The sequence below is a fragment of the Desarmillaria tabescens genome (genome assembly GCF_030435595.1).
Source record: "Desarmillaria tabescens strain CCBAS 213 chromosome Unknown EV420scaffold_9, whole genome shotgun sequence".
Taxonomy (NCBI): domain Eukaryota; kingdom Fungi; phylum Basidiomycota; class Agaricomycetes; order Agaricales; family Physalacriaceae; genus Desarmillaria; species Desarmillaria tabescens.
Genome location: NW_026848308.1, coordinates 1333069 through 1351968, shown reverse-complemented (window position 1 = coordinate 1351968; position 18900 = coordinate 1333069). Strand labels below are relative to the sequence as shown.

At 48.8% G+C, this 18900-nt stretch overlaps 7 protein-coding genes across 7 annotated transcripts; 3 read left to right on the top strand and 4 right to left on the bottom strand.

Annotated features, from left to right (window-relative positions):
• Positions 1–140: 140 nt before the first annotated feature.
• On the bottom strand, positions 141–1963 carry EV420DRAFT_1619131 (uncharacterized protein; the record flags this gene model as incomplete). Its single annotated transcript, XM_060475435.1, has 3 exons — positions 141–1026; positions 1082–1274; positions 1327–1963. The coding sequence occupies 3 exons, from the start codon at positions 1961–1963 to the stop codon at positions 141–143; spliced, it is 1716 nt and encodes a 571-aa protein (XP_060334238.1).
• Positions 1964–2015: 52 nt separating this feature from the next.
• Positions 2016–3509, top strand: EV420DRAFT_1200212 (mitochondrial carrier domain-containing protein). The gene is made up of 7 exons (XM_060466328.1): positions 2016–2189; positions 2241–2276; positions 2345–2437; positions 2486–2702; positions 2756–3012; positions 3067–3236; positions 3285–3509. The coding sequence occupies exons 1-7, from the start codon at positions 2136–2138 to the stop codon at positions 3352–3354; spliced, it is 897 nt and encodes a 298-aa protein (XP_060334237.1). The 5' UTR covers positions 2016–2135; the 3' UTR covers positions 3355–3509.
• Positions 3510–5258: 1749 nt separating this feature from the next.
• On the bottom strand, positions 5259–6973 carry EV420DRAFT_1525958 (uncharacterized protein). Its single transcript, XM_060472396.1, has 3 exons — positions 5995–6973; positions 5501–5917; positions 5259–5408 (listed from the first exon to the last, which is right to left on the bottom strand). The coding sequence occupies exons 1-2, from the start codon at positions 6849–6851 to the stop codon at positions 5512–5514; spliced, it is 1263 nt and encodes a 420-aa protein (XP_060334236.1). The 5' UTR covers positions 6852–6973; the 3' UTR covers positions 5259–5408; positions 5501–5511.
• A 74-nt stretch (positions 6974–7047) lies between these two features.
• Positions 7048–8478, top strand: EV420DRAFT_1525955 (uncharacterized protein). Its single transcript, XM_060472395.1, has 4 exons — positions 7048–7204; positions 7245–7339; positions 7402–8062; positions 8119–8478. Exons 1-4 carry the CDS (start codon positions 7074–7076, stop codon positions 8255–8257), a joined length of 1026 nt encoding a protein of 341 aa, XP_060334235.1. The 5' UTR covers positions 7048–7073; the 3' UTR covers positions 8258–8478.
• Positions 8479–8480: 2 nt separating this feature from the next.
• EV420DRAFT_1525953 (Gti1/Pac2 family-domain-containing protein) lies at positions 8481–10406 on the bottom strand. The gene is made up of 7 exons (XM_060472394.1): positions 10164–10406; positions 9732–10104; positions 9657–9681; positions 9576–9607; positions 9446–9519; positions 9309–9391; positions 8481–9250 (listed from the first exon to the last, which is right to left on the bottom strand). The coding sequence occupies exons 2-7, from the start codon at positions 9921–9923 to the stop codon at positions 8793–8795; spliced, it is 864 nt and encodes a 287-aa protein (XP_060334234.1). The 5' UTR covers positions 9924–10104; positions 10164–10406; the 3' UTR covers positions 8481–8792.
• Positions 10407–11430: 1024 nt separating this feature from the next.
• EV420DRAFT_1525948 (uncharacterized protein) lies at positions 11431–11719 on the top strand (the record flags this gene model as incomplete). The annotated part of the gene is made up of 1 exon (XM_060472393.1): positions 11431–11719. The coding sequence occupies one exon, from the start codon at positions 11434–11436 to the stop codon at positions 11662–11664; it is 231 nt and encodes a 76-aa protein (XP_060334233.1). The 3' UTR covers positions 11665–11719.
• A 3284-nt stretch (positions 11720–15003) lies between these two features.
• Positions 15004–15795, bottom strand: EV420DRAFT_1619126 (uncharacterized protein; the record flags this gene model as incomplete). Its single annotated transcript, XM_060475434.1, has 3 exons — positions 15004–15081; positions 15119–15292; positions 15349–15795. The coding sequence occupies 3 exons, from the start codon at positions 15793–15795 to the stop codon at positions 15004–15006; spliced, it is 699 nt and encodes a 232-aa protein (XP_060334232.1).
• Between the last annotated feature and the right edge of the window lie 3105 nt (positions 15796–18900).

The window sequence follows — 18900 nt, the reverse complement described above, 5'->3', positions numbered from 1 at the left end:
CTCGACGCGCCATCCGACATTCATCAGATATTTGTCCTTGCTGCTGGACATCAACAGAAACGCGTTATTTATGATATTGTGAAAAGGGAATTTGTACATACCATACAATTGCACAAGGGCGACGATAGAAGGCCCGATAATCAAGGAGCTGGGGGAATGGAAACGAGTTCTAGGTCCTCGCCATTATCCTCATCGTATTCTCCGTCATCGTCTAAGTCTTCATCGTCATCTTCTTCCTCTAGCGCCGCCTCTGCCTCTGCTTGAGCTTGAGCTGCTTGAGCTGCTCCAGCGATTGCTTGTTCCAGCATTTGAGTTTGCGCATCTGATAGACCGAACATAGAGAGCGACTGTGGCTGAGCGTGATTAGCGGATGCATTTTCACCATCTCTATTGACGGCTGGCAGAGAAGCGGGTGCCGCCGTAGAAGAGGGCATGGTGGGTGGTTGGGGAGGTGATTGATTTGCACTTTGAGAAGGTGTAACTGAGTCGCCATTTTGTTGCTGTGCTCGAGCAATGACACTCGCGAGCGTTGCCTGGCTACCTGCGGCATCGACAGGCTGCGCCGCCGTCTGTAGTGCATTGGCTCCAAGAGCATTAGAGACGTGGGTCTGCAAGAGCGGATGCAGTGTTAGCACCGTCGTTTGCAGCGCTGATAACACGGAGGGTTCAATCTCTCCTTCTTCCGTTTCTCCAGCAGCTCCGGAAGAGTGACTTGTGGTTATCCCATTCCACAATTTGGCTCGTTTCTCCTCCCGGGCGCTATCTTCATCATCGTCGTTTTCCACCTCAATCACCATGGCCCCAATACACGCTTCGCCTTTGGTACCATGGTTTCGGCTGACATTTTGATGTCGCTTAATTGCATCCCTACGCGAGAAGATTTTATCGCAACCGGAGCATTTCCAGGCTTTTTTGTCGTGCAATTTAGCGTGCCGTTTTAGATCGTGGTTACGAGCAAATGAAGCGGGACAGTGTTCGCATCTAAAAGGACGCTCGACGCCATGGATACGCTGGTGCGAGCGAAGACTGTACAGCCGAGAAAATGTCTTTGGACATGCTGGACATGGATATACAGCGGTACCGATGCCATGAAATTGAGAGTTCGAACGTGGTTGATTGAGTAGGTGAATTTTGACCAATCTGGATACCGCTGAGCACTCCAAGCACCTGGATCAGACCGCCGATCTCCTGGAGAGCATTCATTCCACTTCCTCCGCGTGGAGCTGATGTCACTGAAAAGAGAAATATGTGATGGAGTTGGAGTTGGACGGAAGCTATGAGAGCCGGTTCGAGGGTAGGGCGTGGCAGATGATGCTATTGCGTGACTGACAACACCAACAGCCTCGATTACATGAGCGTTCAGGTCATACTGGACGAATGGTCGTTTCGGGGGCCTAGCATCAGCCTGCAATCCTTCGTCCTCTTCCGCTCGCTTCCGCTTGCCTATGTCAAGCTGAATAGAAGAAGCGTCTGAATGGCGCAGTTTTCCGAACAAAGCCTCCGACCGCGCAAGAGACATCAAAGAATGATGAAGAGGCATCGCGATTTCCTTCGGAACGCGTCCGGTCATGACTGTTGCCTGTAGTACATGAAAGACATTGTCCCCCGGTACTCCTGACAACACGGTGGATTCCAGGGTAGAGCGTGCAAGTGTATCTTTGTCGAGAAATGCAAGAATTGACCTCATGGTACCGAGAATGGCCTCTTCCTTCCGAGATAGAGAAATAGCAGGTAGAGGCGTAGGTAAAGGCAAGTCAGGAGGGGGACCTGCGGCAGCTGCAGCAGCTGCATTGACTCTGTTAATATCAGCCATGAGTTGCTCTCGCAGACGTTGAGCCATTTCCTCTGTCTCCCCATCGAGGTCCTCATCGTCGTAGTTCTCGTCCTCATCCCACTCTCCATCCTCATCCAAAGGGTCGGTTATGTCCTCTAGCTGGGGTTCTGTAGTGCCAATATCTGCCATAGTGGTGGTGTAAGCACATGGTTGGAGATGAAAACTTGCTATCTAATCGTCTTTGTTTGTACATGCTTGAATCGGAGCTTCTATAGTTTTTTTGACACCAACAGCCATGGCGATATTACCGCGATAACCCTCAAGCTGTACCCTTGCCTGCCCTTGGATACGCTCCGCCACGATGTCGAAGACGATAAAGGACCTCACCGCTGGTACTGCAGGTGGAATTGCGCAGGTACGACTTCTCCAGTTTGCTAACAGTGTAAATGACTCGAATCGTGACTAGGTCCTGGTGGGACAGCCATTTGACATCGTGAAAGTTGTAAGTCACAATCGTTGCACTATCTGGGGATAAAAGAATAGAATGGCTGATATGTAAGGTACTCGTAGCGCATGCAAACGGCGTCCAAAGGCACCTACAATGGAATGATGCATTGTGCAGGCGGCATTCTAAAAAATGAAGGTCCTTTGGCGTTTTACAAGGTAGTCCACGTTAATTTCCGGTGCCGTCGAGCTAATATGCCGTTGTAGGGAACGCTCACGCCACTCCTGGGGATAGGAGTGTGCGTTTCCATCCAATTCGGTGCCATCGAGTATATGAAGCGATTCTATGCCGAACAAAATCTTCTGAAAGGGATAGGCGGCGCCGGTGGTGCTAATTTGACTGGATCCCAGCTCGTTATATCTGGTGTTATTGCTGGATTGGCCAACGGCGTCGTATCGGGTCCCGTCGAACATATCCGTATTCGTTAGTATCTTCCCAACTAAAAGGCTCTTTTTTTTTTACCATATCCTCTTCAGGTCTACAAACACAGCCCGACAAAAACAAGCTGTATTTCGGGCCTTGGGACGCGATCAAAAAGATTTACTCTGCCCATGGAATACAAGGAATTTATAAGGGTCAAGCTGTCACTCTTCTTCGTGAAGCTACTGGATATGGCATGTATTTCTTGGCGTACGAGAAACTTGTTCAGCGGGAAATCGCCACTAAGGGCATTAAACGCGACCAAATTAACCCGGCTAATGCTGTTCTGTATGGCGCTGCTGCAGGTTACGCGGTAGGCGTCGTGTCGTAACGCTGGCTCTTTGGGGTACTTACTTTTGCTTCCTAGCTTTGGGCTGTCATCTATCCTATAGATATGATAAAATCCCGGATGCAAACAGACGGTTTCAGCCCTGCGACCGGTCAAAAATATTCATCAACGCTTAACTGTGTACGCACAGTATGGCGAACGGAAGGGATCAAGGCATTCACCCGAGGCTTGGGACCCACTTTGATAAGGCTCGTAGCATTGTTTGAGCTCTGCAAATGTTGCTAACCTCTCTGTAGGTCTCCTTTTGCAAATGGTGCCACATTTCTAGGGTTCGAAATGGCCAACCGCCTCCTGAACCCTTCGTAATTTATCTGCCGTTCGTATTTATTTGAGGTTTCCCTTGGATATTCTAGAGTCCTGTCACTGTTTTGAACGTACTGGTTGTAGACTGCCGCTGGTGAATCATAGATTACGATTCGGCCCAGGGTCAACGTATTGAAATCGTGCCTGAAGCGCCGCCCTTCTCCACAGTCAATCTGCGACCGCCACTTCCCAAACCGAGAGCGCATAACTGTCCGCAGCGCGTCCGCCTTGGTAAGTAGCCGCTTTGAAGACCGGTTCACCCATGTTCCTATGTCCCTCATGCCAGTGCCGTACGTCCTCCCGCGTCCTGTGGTCGTGGTACAAGATGTTTCTGACACTCGAACCTTCTAGGTGCTGTCGAGTAAGTCGCATGTGCCAAGCGAATGACAGCAGAAGTTCTCCGAGTACTCTGCGACTTCAAGTCCGGATCGTAGGCCCACACGTTCAAGATAACATGAGAAAGCTCTTCCAAGTGAGAGTTCCACGTTTTCACTCACGGACTGGTAACCCAGTCACCAGACGTCCATCTAAGCCACCTGAGAATTAGTCTGCGGCAGAATATTCCTTCGTCAAGAACCACTTTGTACACCGTGGAGGTCTGGTGCACAACTTTTTGGCAGCGCAGACTGCGGTGACAGGATAGATCATCATTTCGGTTGACTCTCCGTCGATCATCTCGCGATCATAATCTTAAGATCACAGGAGGCGTGGCTTGGGCATGGTACGTGCCGTCGTCTTCCCTACACTATTTTAAATATAATCCGACCCTCAGTTGTCAAAGATTGTCTGAGAAGACGCTTTTACCGGACGTGCGGTTTTCCTGGGATATGGCTCGTGGGGCCGCCTTAATGATCCTCAGGTCGTAGGGTGACTCAGACTAAGTCATCCCAGATGTAATTTCCACTTGCCTGCATGCATGACGCCTCGCTTAATGTCTGTTCTTCCAGTAGTCGGCGTTTATAGGCAGGAGTTCCTGCGCGCTCGGGGTTCGGGGGAGTACTGCGTCCGCCCCTCCGTTTTCGCGGGCATGTGAGGTACCCCGACTGAGTCCCCGATACTGCAGAATCCTGATTTAAGTGTTCTCTCTCCGGTTTATTCTTGTGAGGCACATATCGGTCTTCTTCCATGCTGAACATCAGCACGCGTTTTAGGCATGCTCTTTGAGGCTCTCGCGGCAATGTTCTTTTCAAACACATGGGGAAAGCTATTGATATATCATCTCCATATCAAGCGGTCAGATACGAAGATGTCTTGCACCTATAAGGAAATCTGAAGAGTATGAGCTCCTTCAAGCCCATTTATCTGATCAATTCACCCTCCTTTAGGACGCCCAGCACGGGAGCTATGAGGTAGGGATGTGTATCCTAGATACCTTACGTGTCTTTCGCCCAGGGATGCCGCACCCGAATTGATGTCGATGAGCAAGTTGTTTCCAGATTTCCTGCTAGCATCGAAAGCGATGAAGGACCGCGGCTCTAGCCCAGAAATGTCTTCCCAAAGCGGCGTGAACGGTTCCCTTGAAATCGTCCCCACTTTCCAAAAACAAACATTTTGAGGCACGGGAATCTTTCTCATTCACAATGGACCCGAGAAGGTGAGTTCTCGTATTTGCGGACCGGGTGCCGTCGCAGTTAACAATGAAGGTCAAAAATGAACCAAGGGGTTTCTATCTCATTGACGCGTTTCCCCGGCGGAGATCGGGTGGGGTGCCAGTCACTACGCCACCATCATACACAGATTATGTCCTGATCTCTCTTCGTCGCCTATAGTTATGGGGGACAGTCGGTGTACAGAGGCAGCACGAGGCAGTTTCGCCACTGTGTGGCAGAGATAGCTAATAGTGCGTGGCTAGCTTTCAATCCAGGGGATTAGCTACTTGTCAGTATTCTTCCGCAGATCGTACGTACACGATGCTTCTTCCAAATGATAGTGCCTGTTCCTTATTTTGTCGGGCTGATTATCGTTGACCGGGACCCTTGACTGATTATTGTCAGCTGCCTAGCACGTTGTCCACTTAACCGGTATTCGAATTTAAAGGTAATATTCGTGGTGGTATCCTAATGCAAAGTGTGTAAGTAGAATATGGTATACGTGTAGCATTCCTAGTTGAAAAAAAAAAAAGAATAATTCGTCATATCCAAATACTTACCAGCTTCGCGTCTATGATTCACTATCACTTTCCTCTTCGTAGGCCCATACGACCCCTTGACCATCTTGAAAATCAATACCATCGCTTTCAAATCTCTCGGACCACCAGATGAAGACGTCTTCAACCATAGCATCTGTCTCCGCTTCCACCAGGAAACCCACTGTCCTCACCGTCTCTAAATTGGGAAACATATTTCGGTTGAATGATGTCAGATGGGACTTGGTGTTGCAGTTCTTGTCCGGGTACAATCCATCCACTCGCACGTCGCGTAAGCCAATCCTTCGGAGAGTGGGGTGAGGATCGGCGAGGGTGATGATGGGAGCCGTAACCGCGAAAGTGAGGGTATCAAGATTGGGGCATACACCCGATTTGAGAAACAAGGCAGGTTTGACGTGGGCAAGCGTTCGGGCGACCTGTCTCACAGAAACAGGATCAGGGTCGGAATCCGGTGACGGAGAAGGGAGGTCGACGGCAGTAAGACGGGAGCCGTGAACATCGAGGAAGTAGTTATCGCAAGATCAGAGTCGACAGGCTCGGTGGCTGGGGTTCTGAGCGTAAGTTTAGTAAGACGAGGAAATTGCAATTCGGTCGCAACGGTGAGGCACGTAGCTCGCGTAGAAAGAATGAGGTGGTCAACGAGAGGAAGGGTGGGCCCTTCGGCATAGCTAACGTTGGTGTCACAGCCTGAATAATCCCGCAAATCGAGAACACGCAGAGCTTGGAAGCACGCCAAATGAGTGGGCGTAACCACACTAGTATCCTTCTGGTCCTGCCAATACAGTTCACGAAGCGTTGCCCCATACAGCTTGGTGACCGCAGTGATGAACTCGACGGGAAGAGGGTGGTTCCATGTGCCATCAAGAATGCGAAGATTGGGGCAATATTGAAAGATGCGAGAAAGTGTTTCGAGGTATCGCGGACTTTCTGCTCTCCTGGAGTGCGTGTGTATCTCCAAATGCCTCACGTAACGGCCATACTCCGATATTCGAACTCGTACTTTGGACTTGTCGTTTGTCACCTCCAGCGCATAAGAGTGCTTTTCGAGGGCATGCAATATCATCGTTGCTCTAGAAGGACTCAAAACAACAATATGATGATACAAAATCTGTGTTGCAATTTGTCTCCAGGATTGACAGACGAGGACTAGGTTTCGTTTCGTTTGTTGCGCCAGGAGTGGCGTATTGGGACCCATGACATTGTTGGATATACGCTTCTGAGTAAAGGGATCTATTGGCGCAATTGAATGGTAGGTGTACGTTGAGAACTGAAAGATTTCCAGCCATATTTCTGGTGGCAGTCGAGGTAAAGGTTTCCTGTACTCCTGATCACTTGTCTGCAAAGGAATGGTCATGAACAGGCTAGAGGGACTTTAGTACTACAGCAGCAAAATTGTAGAGGCTTATACCATTGAAATGGGAAAATAAAGCGCTGAGCGAGTGAAAATATAGTGTTCATGGTGGTAGAAGACCAAGCTCCACTCGACGGGACCCAAGTCACACTGCCCGATTTGGACAGAGCCTCGGAGTCGCAGCAAAACAACGCCAAATATTCACTTCCATCCCGACACCCAAGAATGCTGGGTCTCCTTTCCTTTGGTTTTTTGCTGTCAGTCCTGCAGCCGACGCTAGGCATTCAAGTGTACCTCAGCCCTCAAAGGAATACCTTCAGGCCATCATTGTCACCCTCGGACGCAAGCTCTGTTTTGTCGCATCATTTGGGACTTGAATTGTTTGAAACCATTCAGAGACTCAGTCGCGCCGTTGTATGAAGATGATGCATTCGTTGGCCAGGGAGCGAAGAATGCAATTCTACTGACCATCGAAGAATATGATGCAGAAGGTGCGCTCAGCTGTATCAAGGCGGTACCGCGAAATAGACTGACGTATACCGTATTTCTTTAGCTGTCTTACCTTCTTCACTGACTCCTTCATTCAAGTTGTCAACTCCCTCTTCTGTATCAATATCATCCCTGTATTCTGTCATATCGACCTATCTTCATCGAGCCAGACACGCGTATGCCTCAGTATACGAAGCCAGCCCTTCTCTTCTCCATTTCGAAAACATCAACTCCCTGAAAGCCTTCCTTGACGAAGTGGAGGATTCAGAATTTTCAGCTCTCGACCTTTCAGGGCTGGCAGCTGTGCGGAAGACCTATGGTTCCGCCAGCGAAGAATTCACACAGGCTACGTCAATAATCCGTACCTTCCTTGAACGAAACCTCGATCAAGGTCATGTACAGCTCGCTATCTTGACTTATACTCCGCCACCTACTCTTTCATACTCTAAGCGACAGTCAAGTCCTTTGCAGTCGCAGATGCCTTTCCCCCCTGATCACGCCCCCCCTCAAGAACCTATAGGTTCCGTTTCAACATGCTTCGCTACCGAAGACACTTGCAACGAGGAAACATCCACGTGTTCTGGAAGAGGACTGTGTGTTCAGGCGACAAAAGCTGGCAGGACATGTTTTGTCTGTGCGTGTGGGGTTACAACCACCGGCGAGGGCAACAAAGTAAAGACGCAGGCTTGGGTGGGTGAGAGATGCGAAAGGAGGGATGTCAGCGGGTAAGACTTGCTTTTGCATTCTCTGGGTAACCGGTGCTTATTTGACGTGACGTTAGACCCTTCGTCTTGCTCGCAGGGACGGTCATCGTCATTATTCTCCTAGGCGTCGGATCCGTGTCGTTACTGTTCCATGTTGGGAATCAGGAGTTGCCAAGTACCCTGATGGGAGGCGTGGTGAATTCCAAGAAGGATTGAATGAGGATGCACTGAACGGGCAGTCTTCATGGACCACGCGGCAGAGGGGTAAGGGTGACCCGTACCGTGTACGAGCAGATATCCCCTTATAATGACCTTTTCCTATTGCTGTCTTAATTAAGTTTCTTCGCTATATCGATGTAGTCGTCGACGAGATTTGAATATCCGGTGTTCAAAGTTATAACCTAGACCGACACAAATTTTCAAACAAATGACATGTTACCGTCCGAAATAGCTGATGATGCAAAGCCCAAAGATTCAAATCAAACTCGATCCAAGTCGTAAAAAAATCGCAAAAAGGTCCCATTGCGCTACGTTATAGACATCGTGTCGTACTGCTCGTAAAGACTGGTCGTAAACATAAGTCTTCAAGTGGTGGGGTAAGTACAACAACAGTGATATCGAGTTAATACTAAATATGATAGGTGGGAACGAAGCGTAATTACAGAAGGGAAGAAGATCGCGTAGACTAGAAATACAATCCAGGCATCAGGTGTAAAAAATCAATACTTAATTCCGTTAACACGGTGGACGATTATTGCCCGTGTGCGAGTTTCGCAAGAGCCATCTCGTCGCCAGGAAAACGACGCACCCTGGGTTGGTTCCGCAGGTACTCTAGGGGCGGAAGCGAGCTGGGAGAGAATTGCATGGTATTGTGGCGACGAGAGGGGGTATCTTTCGTGAGCGGGGGAGTGGCGCTTGGACTCTGGCGTCGAGCAGCTGGTGATGTCGAGACGGATCGCATAACAGTGGGCGAAAAGCTAACTGGAGATGGTGACGGAGACGGCGGCAAATGCTTGGGAGTGTATGGAACGTATTCCAAACGTGTATATGGTGCACCGTGGGACTGCACCGTGTTAAATATGTGTTCCGGGCGTCCCTTTGCCGCACGCGCAGTCTGGTATTTCTCGTGAGGAACGGGTAATCCGGCTAGCTGCGGTATGTCATCAACCGTTTTCAGTCGATCGAGAGAGGCATCGGTAAAATACGCGACTGTAAAGGAATATGGATTAAACATGAGGCCAGATGAGGAGATGGTGCGCGGGCTTACTGAGGTGCCATTTGCGTTTCCCGGCAGGCGTGACGACGTAAACGGTGTATGTCTGTTTCGTCAAGATCATCTTGGCGGGATCCCTAAATGACGAGCTTAGTACAAGCAGAGATAAGGAGCAATGAGGCACGGCGTACACATTCGACGGCCTATAGGCATTAGCCGCATACAAATTGGGATCGTCTTGTTTCTCTTGATAGAAGAGGAACCCCTGGATGAAACAGAGAATCAGTCATTAGCGCCGACACGCACGACCAACCGACGTACCTCGCGCACGCGCGACGGACCCCATCGAATGCCTAGATGCATGGTCAGGCGATGATGACATGGTGGCGTTCAATTACAAACCGTCAGTCCATCTCTCTATTCCGGTCTATGACTTTAATGAGCTTTGGACTGATGGCAATATTGGGCGATACTCACCCCAGTGAGCTCAGCATTGGGGCCACGTTCTTCCCAGACGTAGACGGATCCCGGCTGGATGAGGCTTCTCTCATCGTTATCGAGCCGACGGGTGACCATCGGCAGAATCTTCAGATGGACAGCGTGGAAGATGACCCTCGCGTCTGAAGGGCTGCGTAGGCGCAAGCCGGTAATAGTGGCTCGTTGAGACATGTCCTGCACGTAGTAGAGGGTAGAGGAGGGAGGATGGAGGGCAGCGGATAATGAGGGGTGTTCTCTGTGTGGGGCACTGTTTTATCAGAAAAGCATAATCCCCGTGCGCGAAATGGCATATGACAGATGGAGTTCGCGTTTACGGCACCGACTCGAAAGCATTGATCTTAAACGAAGTTCACTAATAGAGTTTTAAGGACTGTTATCATTGGATCACACTCCGGGAAGATATTTGCGTACCTTTATTATTCAAACACAGCACGACAATTAAGGGAGATATGTTGGCCCCCGGATGCCCTGATTGGGATTGACAGGTAAACGACATGAGAAGCAGCTGTAGCAGAAGCTAAGTGTACGAAATAGTCATGTTGAAGCAGTCCCTGTACATGTAAGTACTTACCAAGGTCAGGCGATGAGATTGGAGAACAGACATTCTAGACTGGACTCTCGTAAATCCAGTAACTCGGGCCGTATCAGTTTCACTTAAGATGTGTACTCCGACAGGGTGGAATTACAAGCCTGCGATCGATAATCTTCAATATAGTAAGAAAAATCGGTGTCTCCCGGTCGAAATGAGGCAACGCACCAAAGAATACAGCAGCCGCGTCTTGCCGTGCCGTCCATCGCCACAACAAACCGGTCTTCTTCCTCTGCAACGGCGGCGATCATGGGGAATGACCATATGGAATGTTACTGAACCGAGTAGGATGTAAGTGATGAGACTACTGAAAAAACATAGCCTAGTCGAACATACTGGTCCCATCAAAATGGTTTAGTGCACGATTACACTCGTTGACAACAGGGATTATTCCCTTAGCACCGATAAAAACCCGCTTCCCATCGAGATTTTGGAGATTCGTCCCGAAACTGATGCCGGTCCGAAGCAATCTGTTAATGTTTGCTATCATCATATTGAAAGATGCAATTTGGGGTTCTTCATGATCTCGAGGGTCCACATATAAAATTGAACTTCAACCAGAAATAGATCATTTTTGGAGGATCATATTGATGCGCCTTGATAAATAGGAGATCAAAATGCAAATATACAGTTATTTACCGGTCATTGCAACACCATGGTTCAATGAAACACTTAGCCTCTTGCTCTCCCTCCCTTCATCCTTCATCATTAATTTGTATTACATTGCTGATGTGTATTGTATCTTCATGTTCTACAGTAATTCTTCATATGTGACATGGATAATATTCCGAGAAATTGAGGCTTCTGTTCTAAAAATATCTATTTTCTCATGAACTCAAAATCTGACCCAGAAATGTGTGTCCTCCATCTGAATGTAATCACCCACAAAGGCCTCAATAATGTTAATGACCTTCTGAAGAACCTGTATGACAAGTTTGAGACCAGGCGCCCATTATCTGAGGAGTCTAGGGCATAGATAAAAGTGTGGTTCTGCCAAGCTATTGCCTTTGATGGACAGTCTGACAGTCCAATGTGCCTATTATTGCCCCATTGCCTCCGAATTTTATTTCTCCTCTTGCTCAATTTTTTACTATGCCTGGACATGCTAAATCAAACTTGAAAAAGTGCCAGATTACTTGCAAATGCCATGACCAGCTAATGGAAAAGGCAGTCATTGCACACAAGAATGAGCTTGCCAAACTACCCAGTGCTCCTCAGAAAGATGCAAGAAAAATCTGCAAAGATTTCGAGGCTGTATATCAGAGGGAGACTGGAAAGGAGATCTCGCTTTCTTATAGCACTCGAGTGATTCCAAGTTGCTGACTAATGAGGTTTGGGTACATGGGCCGGACTGTTTCAATGACTCAAAATAGCCCAGAATACCCACGCCACAATAATGCTGTGAAAGCGGACTTGTACCTGCACCTTTGAGCATCTTTTTTTTACTGTATCTTATTGTTGCATAGTATTACACATTCTTACATTCAAACCTAGTCAAAATTCCCAACCAATTGGAACCTACAGTAAATATCCAATTTTGCTGTTTCATTGACCGGTAAATAACTGTAGATTGAAAGGACCTAGAATCCTGTAGACGTGGACAATTGAGAGCTTGTAATAGCTGTCGCTGAGCAAGGATCACCCAAACAGATAGTTAATGCATCCGGAGCCGTCAATTGTTCGTGGGGCCTGTAGCAGGTGCGCTTGCTCTTCAGGTTTCCAAGATCTAGTGGCCCAGACAAGGAAGAGGATGAAACTTCTACATTAGTGGTCTTGGTTATACCAAAAAAGGTGTAATTTCTGCGCGCGAATCACCATCAAGGAGGTGATAACCGTTGAAAGTCCGATGCCCGGAACCCCATGGCAATGTCCTTGCGTTGAAATCAGATCTCCCTAGCCTGGGAACACGGCACCGTCGCACATGCTTTCCGTATGGGAATATGTACATGCGCAGGGACCTAGAAAAAAAATGTCGGTTACTAAAATCGAAAGGGCGGTGCACAGCTTTGTGGACAAAGCACTACAAAGAAGTTGCCGAAAGATGCCGGGATCACCGACATCCCGACCACGACCGATTATTTTGGGCAACGTCCAGAACGGTTAAGCGTGTCGGTTTCTTTTTCTTAACTCAGTACTGCGGCAGGCAAGGCTTTCGACGTCAAGGAATAATAAGAATTGAGAGGAGAGCGACTCCGTGTCCGACAGGCGCACCCGGCCCAACGCGACCCCTCGTAAGGTTTTTACTACAAGTGGTATTAGCACAAGGATGTACTAACTAAGGGCGGGATCCCATCTTTCAATTTATTCAAGTCTAATCACCGTGACAGGTTCCACTAAAAATTCAATTCGAACCTAGCCCTCCCACTATATCCTTACGCAACCTTACACTCGACGCGCCCTCACCTAATATCAAACTCTCCCACTCCAAGCTAGATTTTTTTTTCAAGCTTTCTATTCCGAGGCACCACCAAGGATCCACTCCATGTTTCGGAATAATGTAACTGCACCCTAAGGTCACAAGTCCCACTACCCTGCTTAAACACCCTCTAAATTGATTATCAATAGCGCCAGTCAAAACTACAGCGACCTAGCCTACTTCGTATGACGCAAAAACCTCATTCCTGGCCATAGTTCCACCGCCACAACTATTCAGGGGGACTGTTCTCAAATGTCAAGCCCACGGCACATCACACCATCGAACTTCTTCATTCATGGGGTTAAGTACCGTTCGTGTTTTACACAGGCAGGGACTTTTCCGAACCTCGGAACGTCCAGAACACAATCAGACATCCTATTCTCAACGTGTTTATTACTCAGGTCTCGCCCTCCCCATCGCCGTGAAGATTTACTAGGAAAATTGGCACCGACGCCGCTCAAATCTCGTGTAGAGGAGCGGTTCCCATCATCCCTGGGATGATCTCCCCGATTCCGGTTCGCGTGCTAACTGTGCATATCTGACCCGGCCCGGTCAACTACAGGGTGCTCAACACATATAGTCTAAAGGAATACAGTCTCGGTCACTTTGTCTGTCCGTCTTTGTCGCCTCCGGTCAGTGTTTAGTCCATCCCTCTGGGTTCAGTTGACCATGTAGGTCCAATCCATCTATTTTTTTTTAACAAACACGTGTCTGATACCTTACCGTGAAGGTCACAGTAAGCCTCCTATGGGAATCATTAAAACCGGACGGTGCCTATGTCTGTCGTAAATGATCCATCAAGCCGTGGACTGTATCGAAGCGCTCGCTACTACCGGTCCTTTCGTGCGAGTCCTGACATGGACGTGAGGACCTAGAGGCTCGACTCGAACCACTCCATCGCATGTTGCTGGATATAGCTACTCCGCCGGTGTTTCTAACGCGCCCTTTACACGTACACACGCACAGGGTTTCTTTTTTTATCACCCCCACAAACAAATATTTCCCCATTCCCCACGAGCCCACAGCTCCCGGTGCGATGCCATGAAATGACGATGTGCTGTTATTCATCCCTTTGACTTTTAGACTTGCACCCGCGAATCAACTACCTGTCGGTCTAGTACGGGGCGCGTTCCTCGCCATCCCTTACCCTCAATCAACCCTTGACGCCTGCGTAAAGGTGGAGCTCGCACACCAATAAGGATATGCTCATTCTTCCACTGCATAGCCGCGTACCTCAATGATAACGCAGATGTTGCATTCCTTGCTGGTCGGAAAGGTGACCTACCGGCAGGTTCTAATGCGTTCCACCGACTGACACCATTCAGTTTAGCTTAGCGGCTTCTGCGCATTACGAGGACGTACCGGACATAAGAGATTAATGTCGACTGTACCCACGAGGGTACACTTTAATCTTTTAACCATGGCGGAACCAGTAACAGCGTCCTTCACCTTGGCATATGCACACTGCATCCGTGTGTTTGTGAGATATCCTGTACATTTATTTATTTGTTCTTTTGACGTCACGCTTCTCCAGCGCTTTCTGCGTCGAAGGGAAGCCTCGGCTCTTGTTTGTTTCCTTCAGCTGAGAACTCAGGCGGATCAGCCTTTCATCCATCCATCCATCTCAAACTGATGAGTACTGATTGACAGCTCGTATTGGATACACTCGGATGTACATAGGAAAAGCAGAATATGCTCACCGACCTATACGGAAAGACGATTCCTCCACCTTCCTATTGATCGTGGCGTACAGAATAGTTCGACGATGACGATATCGCGCTCTAGCAAGCGCGCGGCAGTCTCAAAGGCAGACGTATAGAAATAAGTAAGGCTCCGAGTCCAGTCGGAGAAAAGAAGGTAATGTCCATTGTTCGTGATGTGCCAATGGGATAGACGGCGAGGTACAATATTATGTACGTTACTCCTTTCAGTATGAAATACGACCTATATAACACCGGAAGTGATAAAGAAAAGGGAGTGCAGTTCTAGCAGAAGAGGCCAAGGTGTATGGATAGATCGGGAATATGTCTAAGGTATCACGAGGAGAGACAGTAAGTAGTACAGAGATTGGATATTGATCGATGAGGACTTTTCATATGGTGTCTAACACAGCAATTGAGGTATCGTAAAGGCCACCATGAGATGATTAGAGGGGCATGCAATGTCCGTGAATGGCGTAGAGCGTTCATAAATAGACAAATGTGGTACGAGTGCCCATAAATGTCCAAGAAAAGATAGCACGACCGCTATGATTTTTTGTGCTTCTTCTTGGCACCATCAATGACAGCGCCGGCGGCTCTGATCATTTCTTTGAGCTCACCACTCTCGTGCAGAGAGCGGATATTGGATATCGGGACCGACGTAGTGACCGCCGATCAGGAGGATGGGCAGATCGTCCGTAGCTAAGACCCTCTCGAGGAGGGGCTCAAGCACGGCACTGTCCTCACGAACATCAACATCCATGATCATGGGTGCTGGACGCAAATAAAGGTCTGCGAGGATGGCCTTTATCTCACGCGATACGGGTGAATATAGCTGCAGAGAAGGATCTTAGTCAAAGAAGGCAAGAAGCGAAAAATAAATGAACGCACCTTGGAATATAGGAAGACAGGATGCCGCGTCCAGACATCATCGATCATGTCCTGTATCTCATCGGCTACCCGAGGACTTTGGGGATCGAAGTCGACGACGAGCTGGGGATCTATGGGTAAAGAAGGGTCTACGAAGGAAGGAATGACGTTCTGGGGCAGACTGGCTAGGAAGCTGGAGACGGCGGCCAGTTCCTGCATTGTGTCTAGCCGCAGCTGTGGTTGGTTGGTATAGGCTTTGCGAAGAGTAGCAGCATCGGCGGATGTTCGTATTGTCTCCAGAGCCTTTGCGATCTGGTCGGCTGCTGGCCTGTCGGGACGCTTCAGCCCAAGTGGAGCCTGTAGTGCTCGCTGCTGGAAGACAAAAATGTAGGTGGACAAGAAGCAGATCACGAAAAGGGCGAGAAATGTAGTTCTGAAGCGACTTTTCCGGGTAGCTAAGGACGACATGAGGGAGAATGACGACGAGGGTGCTGCCATACGCAAGAACCTGGATGAGGGCAGGTCGGAAAGCGGATTTCGTAGCTGACTACGACTAGTGATGCGTGTAATAGGCATGCACACAAAGCCTTATTAGAGTTAGGAATGAAAGAATAAGAAAAAAGAAGGACAGGTAAGGAACGTGGTAGTCAAGTACAAGCGATCCGAAACAAACACGGCCACACTCTTTCGCCCGCTTTTCGTCCCTGCTTCCGACGATTCTCCCACCTCCCCGTCGTTATTCCCGCCATTTTCCACCTATTTTCCTCAAATTTCTAGGCTTCGACCGGCGTACTTCTGCCCCCATCGCTAGGAACATCTTTGGCACCGTGTCAATGGCGCAGGTACGGGCAACACCACGCGGCATAGCACAGCTTGGGCCACCGGTGATTCTACGCCGATTCGAATTGTAAAATAATACTTCGAACCCATCAACGCTTTCTGTCATCCCCATTGTCAGATCTTGTGCGGCCTTGTTCTTCTCTGGCGTTTCCCGTTCGTAACCCCCCAAACGACCGGCGCCTGCCTGAATTTTCCACCATGCGGGCCGACTCTACTACGATCACTTTTGATCGATCTTTGGATTTTCCCCGTTTACTTCCGTGGCCGCCTACTTATCATCACGCGTAACCGGTAACCAGTTATCGAACACGCAGGTATTCCCCCTGCGCCACACAAAATTTCACTTTACTTTTCAATTTCATCATGTGTATGCCATCAATTTCATCGACGGTCGCCACACCGACTCGTTCCATTTCCTTATTTAAGCGTCTTTTACAAAAGGACTTTCCCGAGAGAGCTTCTTCCTCTCTGTAACGAGTCTTCTGACAGGTCTTCCTTTTGTTACCCCTTGCTTGTGTCCACTTCGGACGCGACTGGTTGATCCTCTTAATTTCAAGATAATGAAGGTACAACGCATCAGTCACCCCACTCGTCTCGCCAATTCATAATCAGTATGTGGCGTTGACTCGGGTACCGCTCCTACCGGCCTTTTCTCAGCCATGTCACCGGATAACCACGCGTACCCTCTACTCACTTAGAGAAGAGCCTGTTTTGTTATCTCAGTGGCGGGAGACATACATGTGTCCGGTGCTTTTAGAGCGATGCACAGTGAGACTCGAGTCCAAGTGTTCGAATTCTCTCGCCACTAACCCCCCCAGAGTACAGTCGCCGTCTACAGTGGCGCCATTTACTCCAGCACGAAGACTTACGATGGTACCGCTCCTAATACTTATCCGAAGTTAATATCGCATTAGAGCCGGACTCGCAAAGTTGCTATGTGCGACTGACCTTCCTACGGCTATGATTATACATGTATGTCCGAGTCCTCCTAGCAAGCAATGTTCAACAAACGGAAGTATTACAACCCCGTGTCCCTCAAACTTTCTGCCTCCGAGCTTGGGCCTTCTTCATAATGGAGAGCATCAGCAGTATCTACATGCATTGCCCTGAGCCTCGGCGTCCACACCGACACATGCATCTTATCACAAACCCACAGGACTCAGATTAGGAATCGGAACACGGCGTTCTAACATCCACGGGGCGCGTTCAAGATACCACAAACAGAGGCCGAACTTACTGGTGGGTGGTGGCGTTGAGTATCCCGTGAGCGTATGCATCCTTCTTGTGAAGACACGTTTTTCTTTACGTGTCCTCTCACCTCGAACATGTGGGCAGGGGGAGATTGTCGAGGAGCACTTTCGGATGATCGGACCGGAGTGGCGCGTGGGAACCGGCGGCCATCTGCGACATGCCTGTGCCCCTGGTAAATGATGCTCATCAAGAACTACTTATTGTTGCTGGCCAGTAGAATATCTGCATCATGAATTCTCGTGGATCGTACTGCGAAGGAGGCAGGGCTACTCGCTTTCGGGATTCTCCGCTGGACTGAGCACTGTACTGGCCCTCGCACCCAATACATGAAGTTGGGATCTCAGTAAAAGTTTAAATTTCTTCCTTTGAACGCTAAATTTTTTTGCTGATGGGAAATATCTCAACTGTCCTCGGCCCGTGGGGAGACTTGGGTAACGGTACATGAGTCAGGGTCAGAAAACCGACTCGGAGGCGTTGTGATAATACTTACTTGGTCACTTCTTCGATCTTTTTTTCTGACTCTGCCATCTTCATCTTCTCGGCGGCCCATAAAAAATATCGAACCCAGAGGACTATCTGTCTGGCCAACCCAGTGGATTCTTGATGCTAGAGGTGAATGCGAAAACAACGCAAGGGTTTCGCGGCGGTGATTCTTGTGGCGCCTGTCAAAGCTGTGAACTTCGTGTTTTCATTCGAATCCCTTCCTAGACAAGATCTTTCTACAGAATACTTGGGAGGAACATAACTCAATGGTCTTTGCTATGAGCTTGTGGTTACACTTTGGATCCCACGATGGAGCACCCTGTCGAAGTTGGCTACTGTTCTTGACAGAATCCGCTGACCGTAGACATGAAAATCGCAAGGATTAATGGGTCATCTGCCGTGCCATTTCGTGGCGTAGAGATACAAAATTTCTCATCGCGTTTCATCTACTCCGCGGCCTGTCGACGGTGGACCGTTTTACCGGATTGCTTTCCGACCAGATACTGGAAGTACGCGCTGAAATGAAAAACGTCTTTGAAACTCTATTGTCCAGGAATTGAAACCTCTGCTGGTGGAGCGTTTGACCTTGGTTCAGGGCCATCTGAATGAGGTTCATGGACGGAAAACTCAGGCGCACTACTACTTCACGTTAATCACTCCATTTGGCCGAGTAATTCGAAGAGTCGTTCACGTACTTGAGGCGGTCATCGTTCTACTCAATTGACCAGTCTAATACTACCCGAGTGGGACTCGGTTCTCAGTTTTCAATGCAATACCATAAATGCTTTCAATACAAACCATGATCTTTTTCTCAGTCGCCTTCTCCTGGCCTCCTTATCCTAAAAATCAACTCCGAGAGCTATTCATCTCCCTAGCCAGTCCAAACGCGTCTGCCTCAGCTTGTCTGCTTAAAAATTTCCGAAACGATCACTTTTCCATGGAGTCGAGGACTCTGCTTCGCGAGTCGCTGAGGTCATACGGAAAATAGACTTCTTTTGC

What these genes read in the sequence shown, in the direction of transcription:
- EV420DRAFT_1525953 (XM_060472394.1), bottom strand. Translation starts at nt 9,923, where the DNA reads ATGTCTCAACGAGCCACTATTACCGGCTTGCGCCTACGCAGCCCTTCA. An exon ending in GCCTATAGGCCGTCGAATGT is followed by an intron (nt 9,392 to 9,445) that starts GTACGCCGTGCC and finishes CTCGTCATTTAG; the next exon opens with GGATCCCGCCAAGATGATCT. An exon ending in GAAACGCAAATGGCACCTCA is followed by an intron (nt 9,251 to 9,308) that starts GTAAGCCCGCGC and finishes ATTCCTTTACAG; the next exon opens with TCGCGTATTTTACCGATGCC.
- EV420DRAFT_1525958 (XM_060472396.1), bottom strand. Translation starts at nt 6,851, where the DNA reads ATGACCATTCCTTTGCAGACAAGTGATCAGGAGTACAGGAAACCTTTA. An exon ending in GCGATAACTACTTCCTCGAT is followed by an intron (nt 5,918 to 5,994) that starts GTTCACGGCTCC and finishes TGTTTCTGTGAG; the next exon opens with ACAGGTCGCCCGAACGCTTG.
- EV420DRAFT_1525955 (XM_060472395.1), top strand. Translation starts at nt 7,074, where the DNA reads ATGCTGGGTCTCCTTTCCTTTGGTTTTTTGCTGTCAGTCCTGCAGCCG. An exon ending in TCGGACGCAAGCTCTGTTTT is followed by an intron (nt 7,205 to 7,244) that starts GTCGCATCATTT and finishes GAAACCATTCAG; the next exon opens with AGACTCAGTCGCGCCGTTGT. An exon ending in GAAAGGAGGGATGTCAGCGG is followed by an intron (nt 8,063 to 8,118) that starts GTAAGACTTGCT and finishes ACGTGACGTTAG; the next exon opens with ACCCTTCGTCTTGCTCGCAG.
- EV420DRAFT_1200212 (XM_060466328.1), top strand. Translation starts at nt 2,136, where the DNA reads ATGTCGAAGACGATAAAGGACCTCACCGCTGGTACTGCAGGTGGAATT. An exon ending in CATTTGACATCGTGAAAGTT is followed by an intron (nt 2,277 to 2,344) that starts GTAAGTCACAAT and finishes AGGTACTCGTAG; the next exon opens with CGCATGCAAACGGCGTCCAA. An exon ending in GTCCTTTGGCGTTTTACAAG is followed by an intron (nt 2,438 to 2,485) that starts GTAGTCCACGTT and finishes ATGCCGTTGTAG; the next exon opens with GGAACGCTCACGCCACTCCT.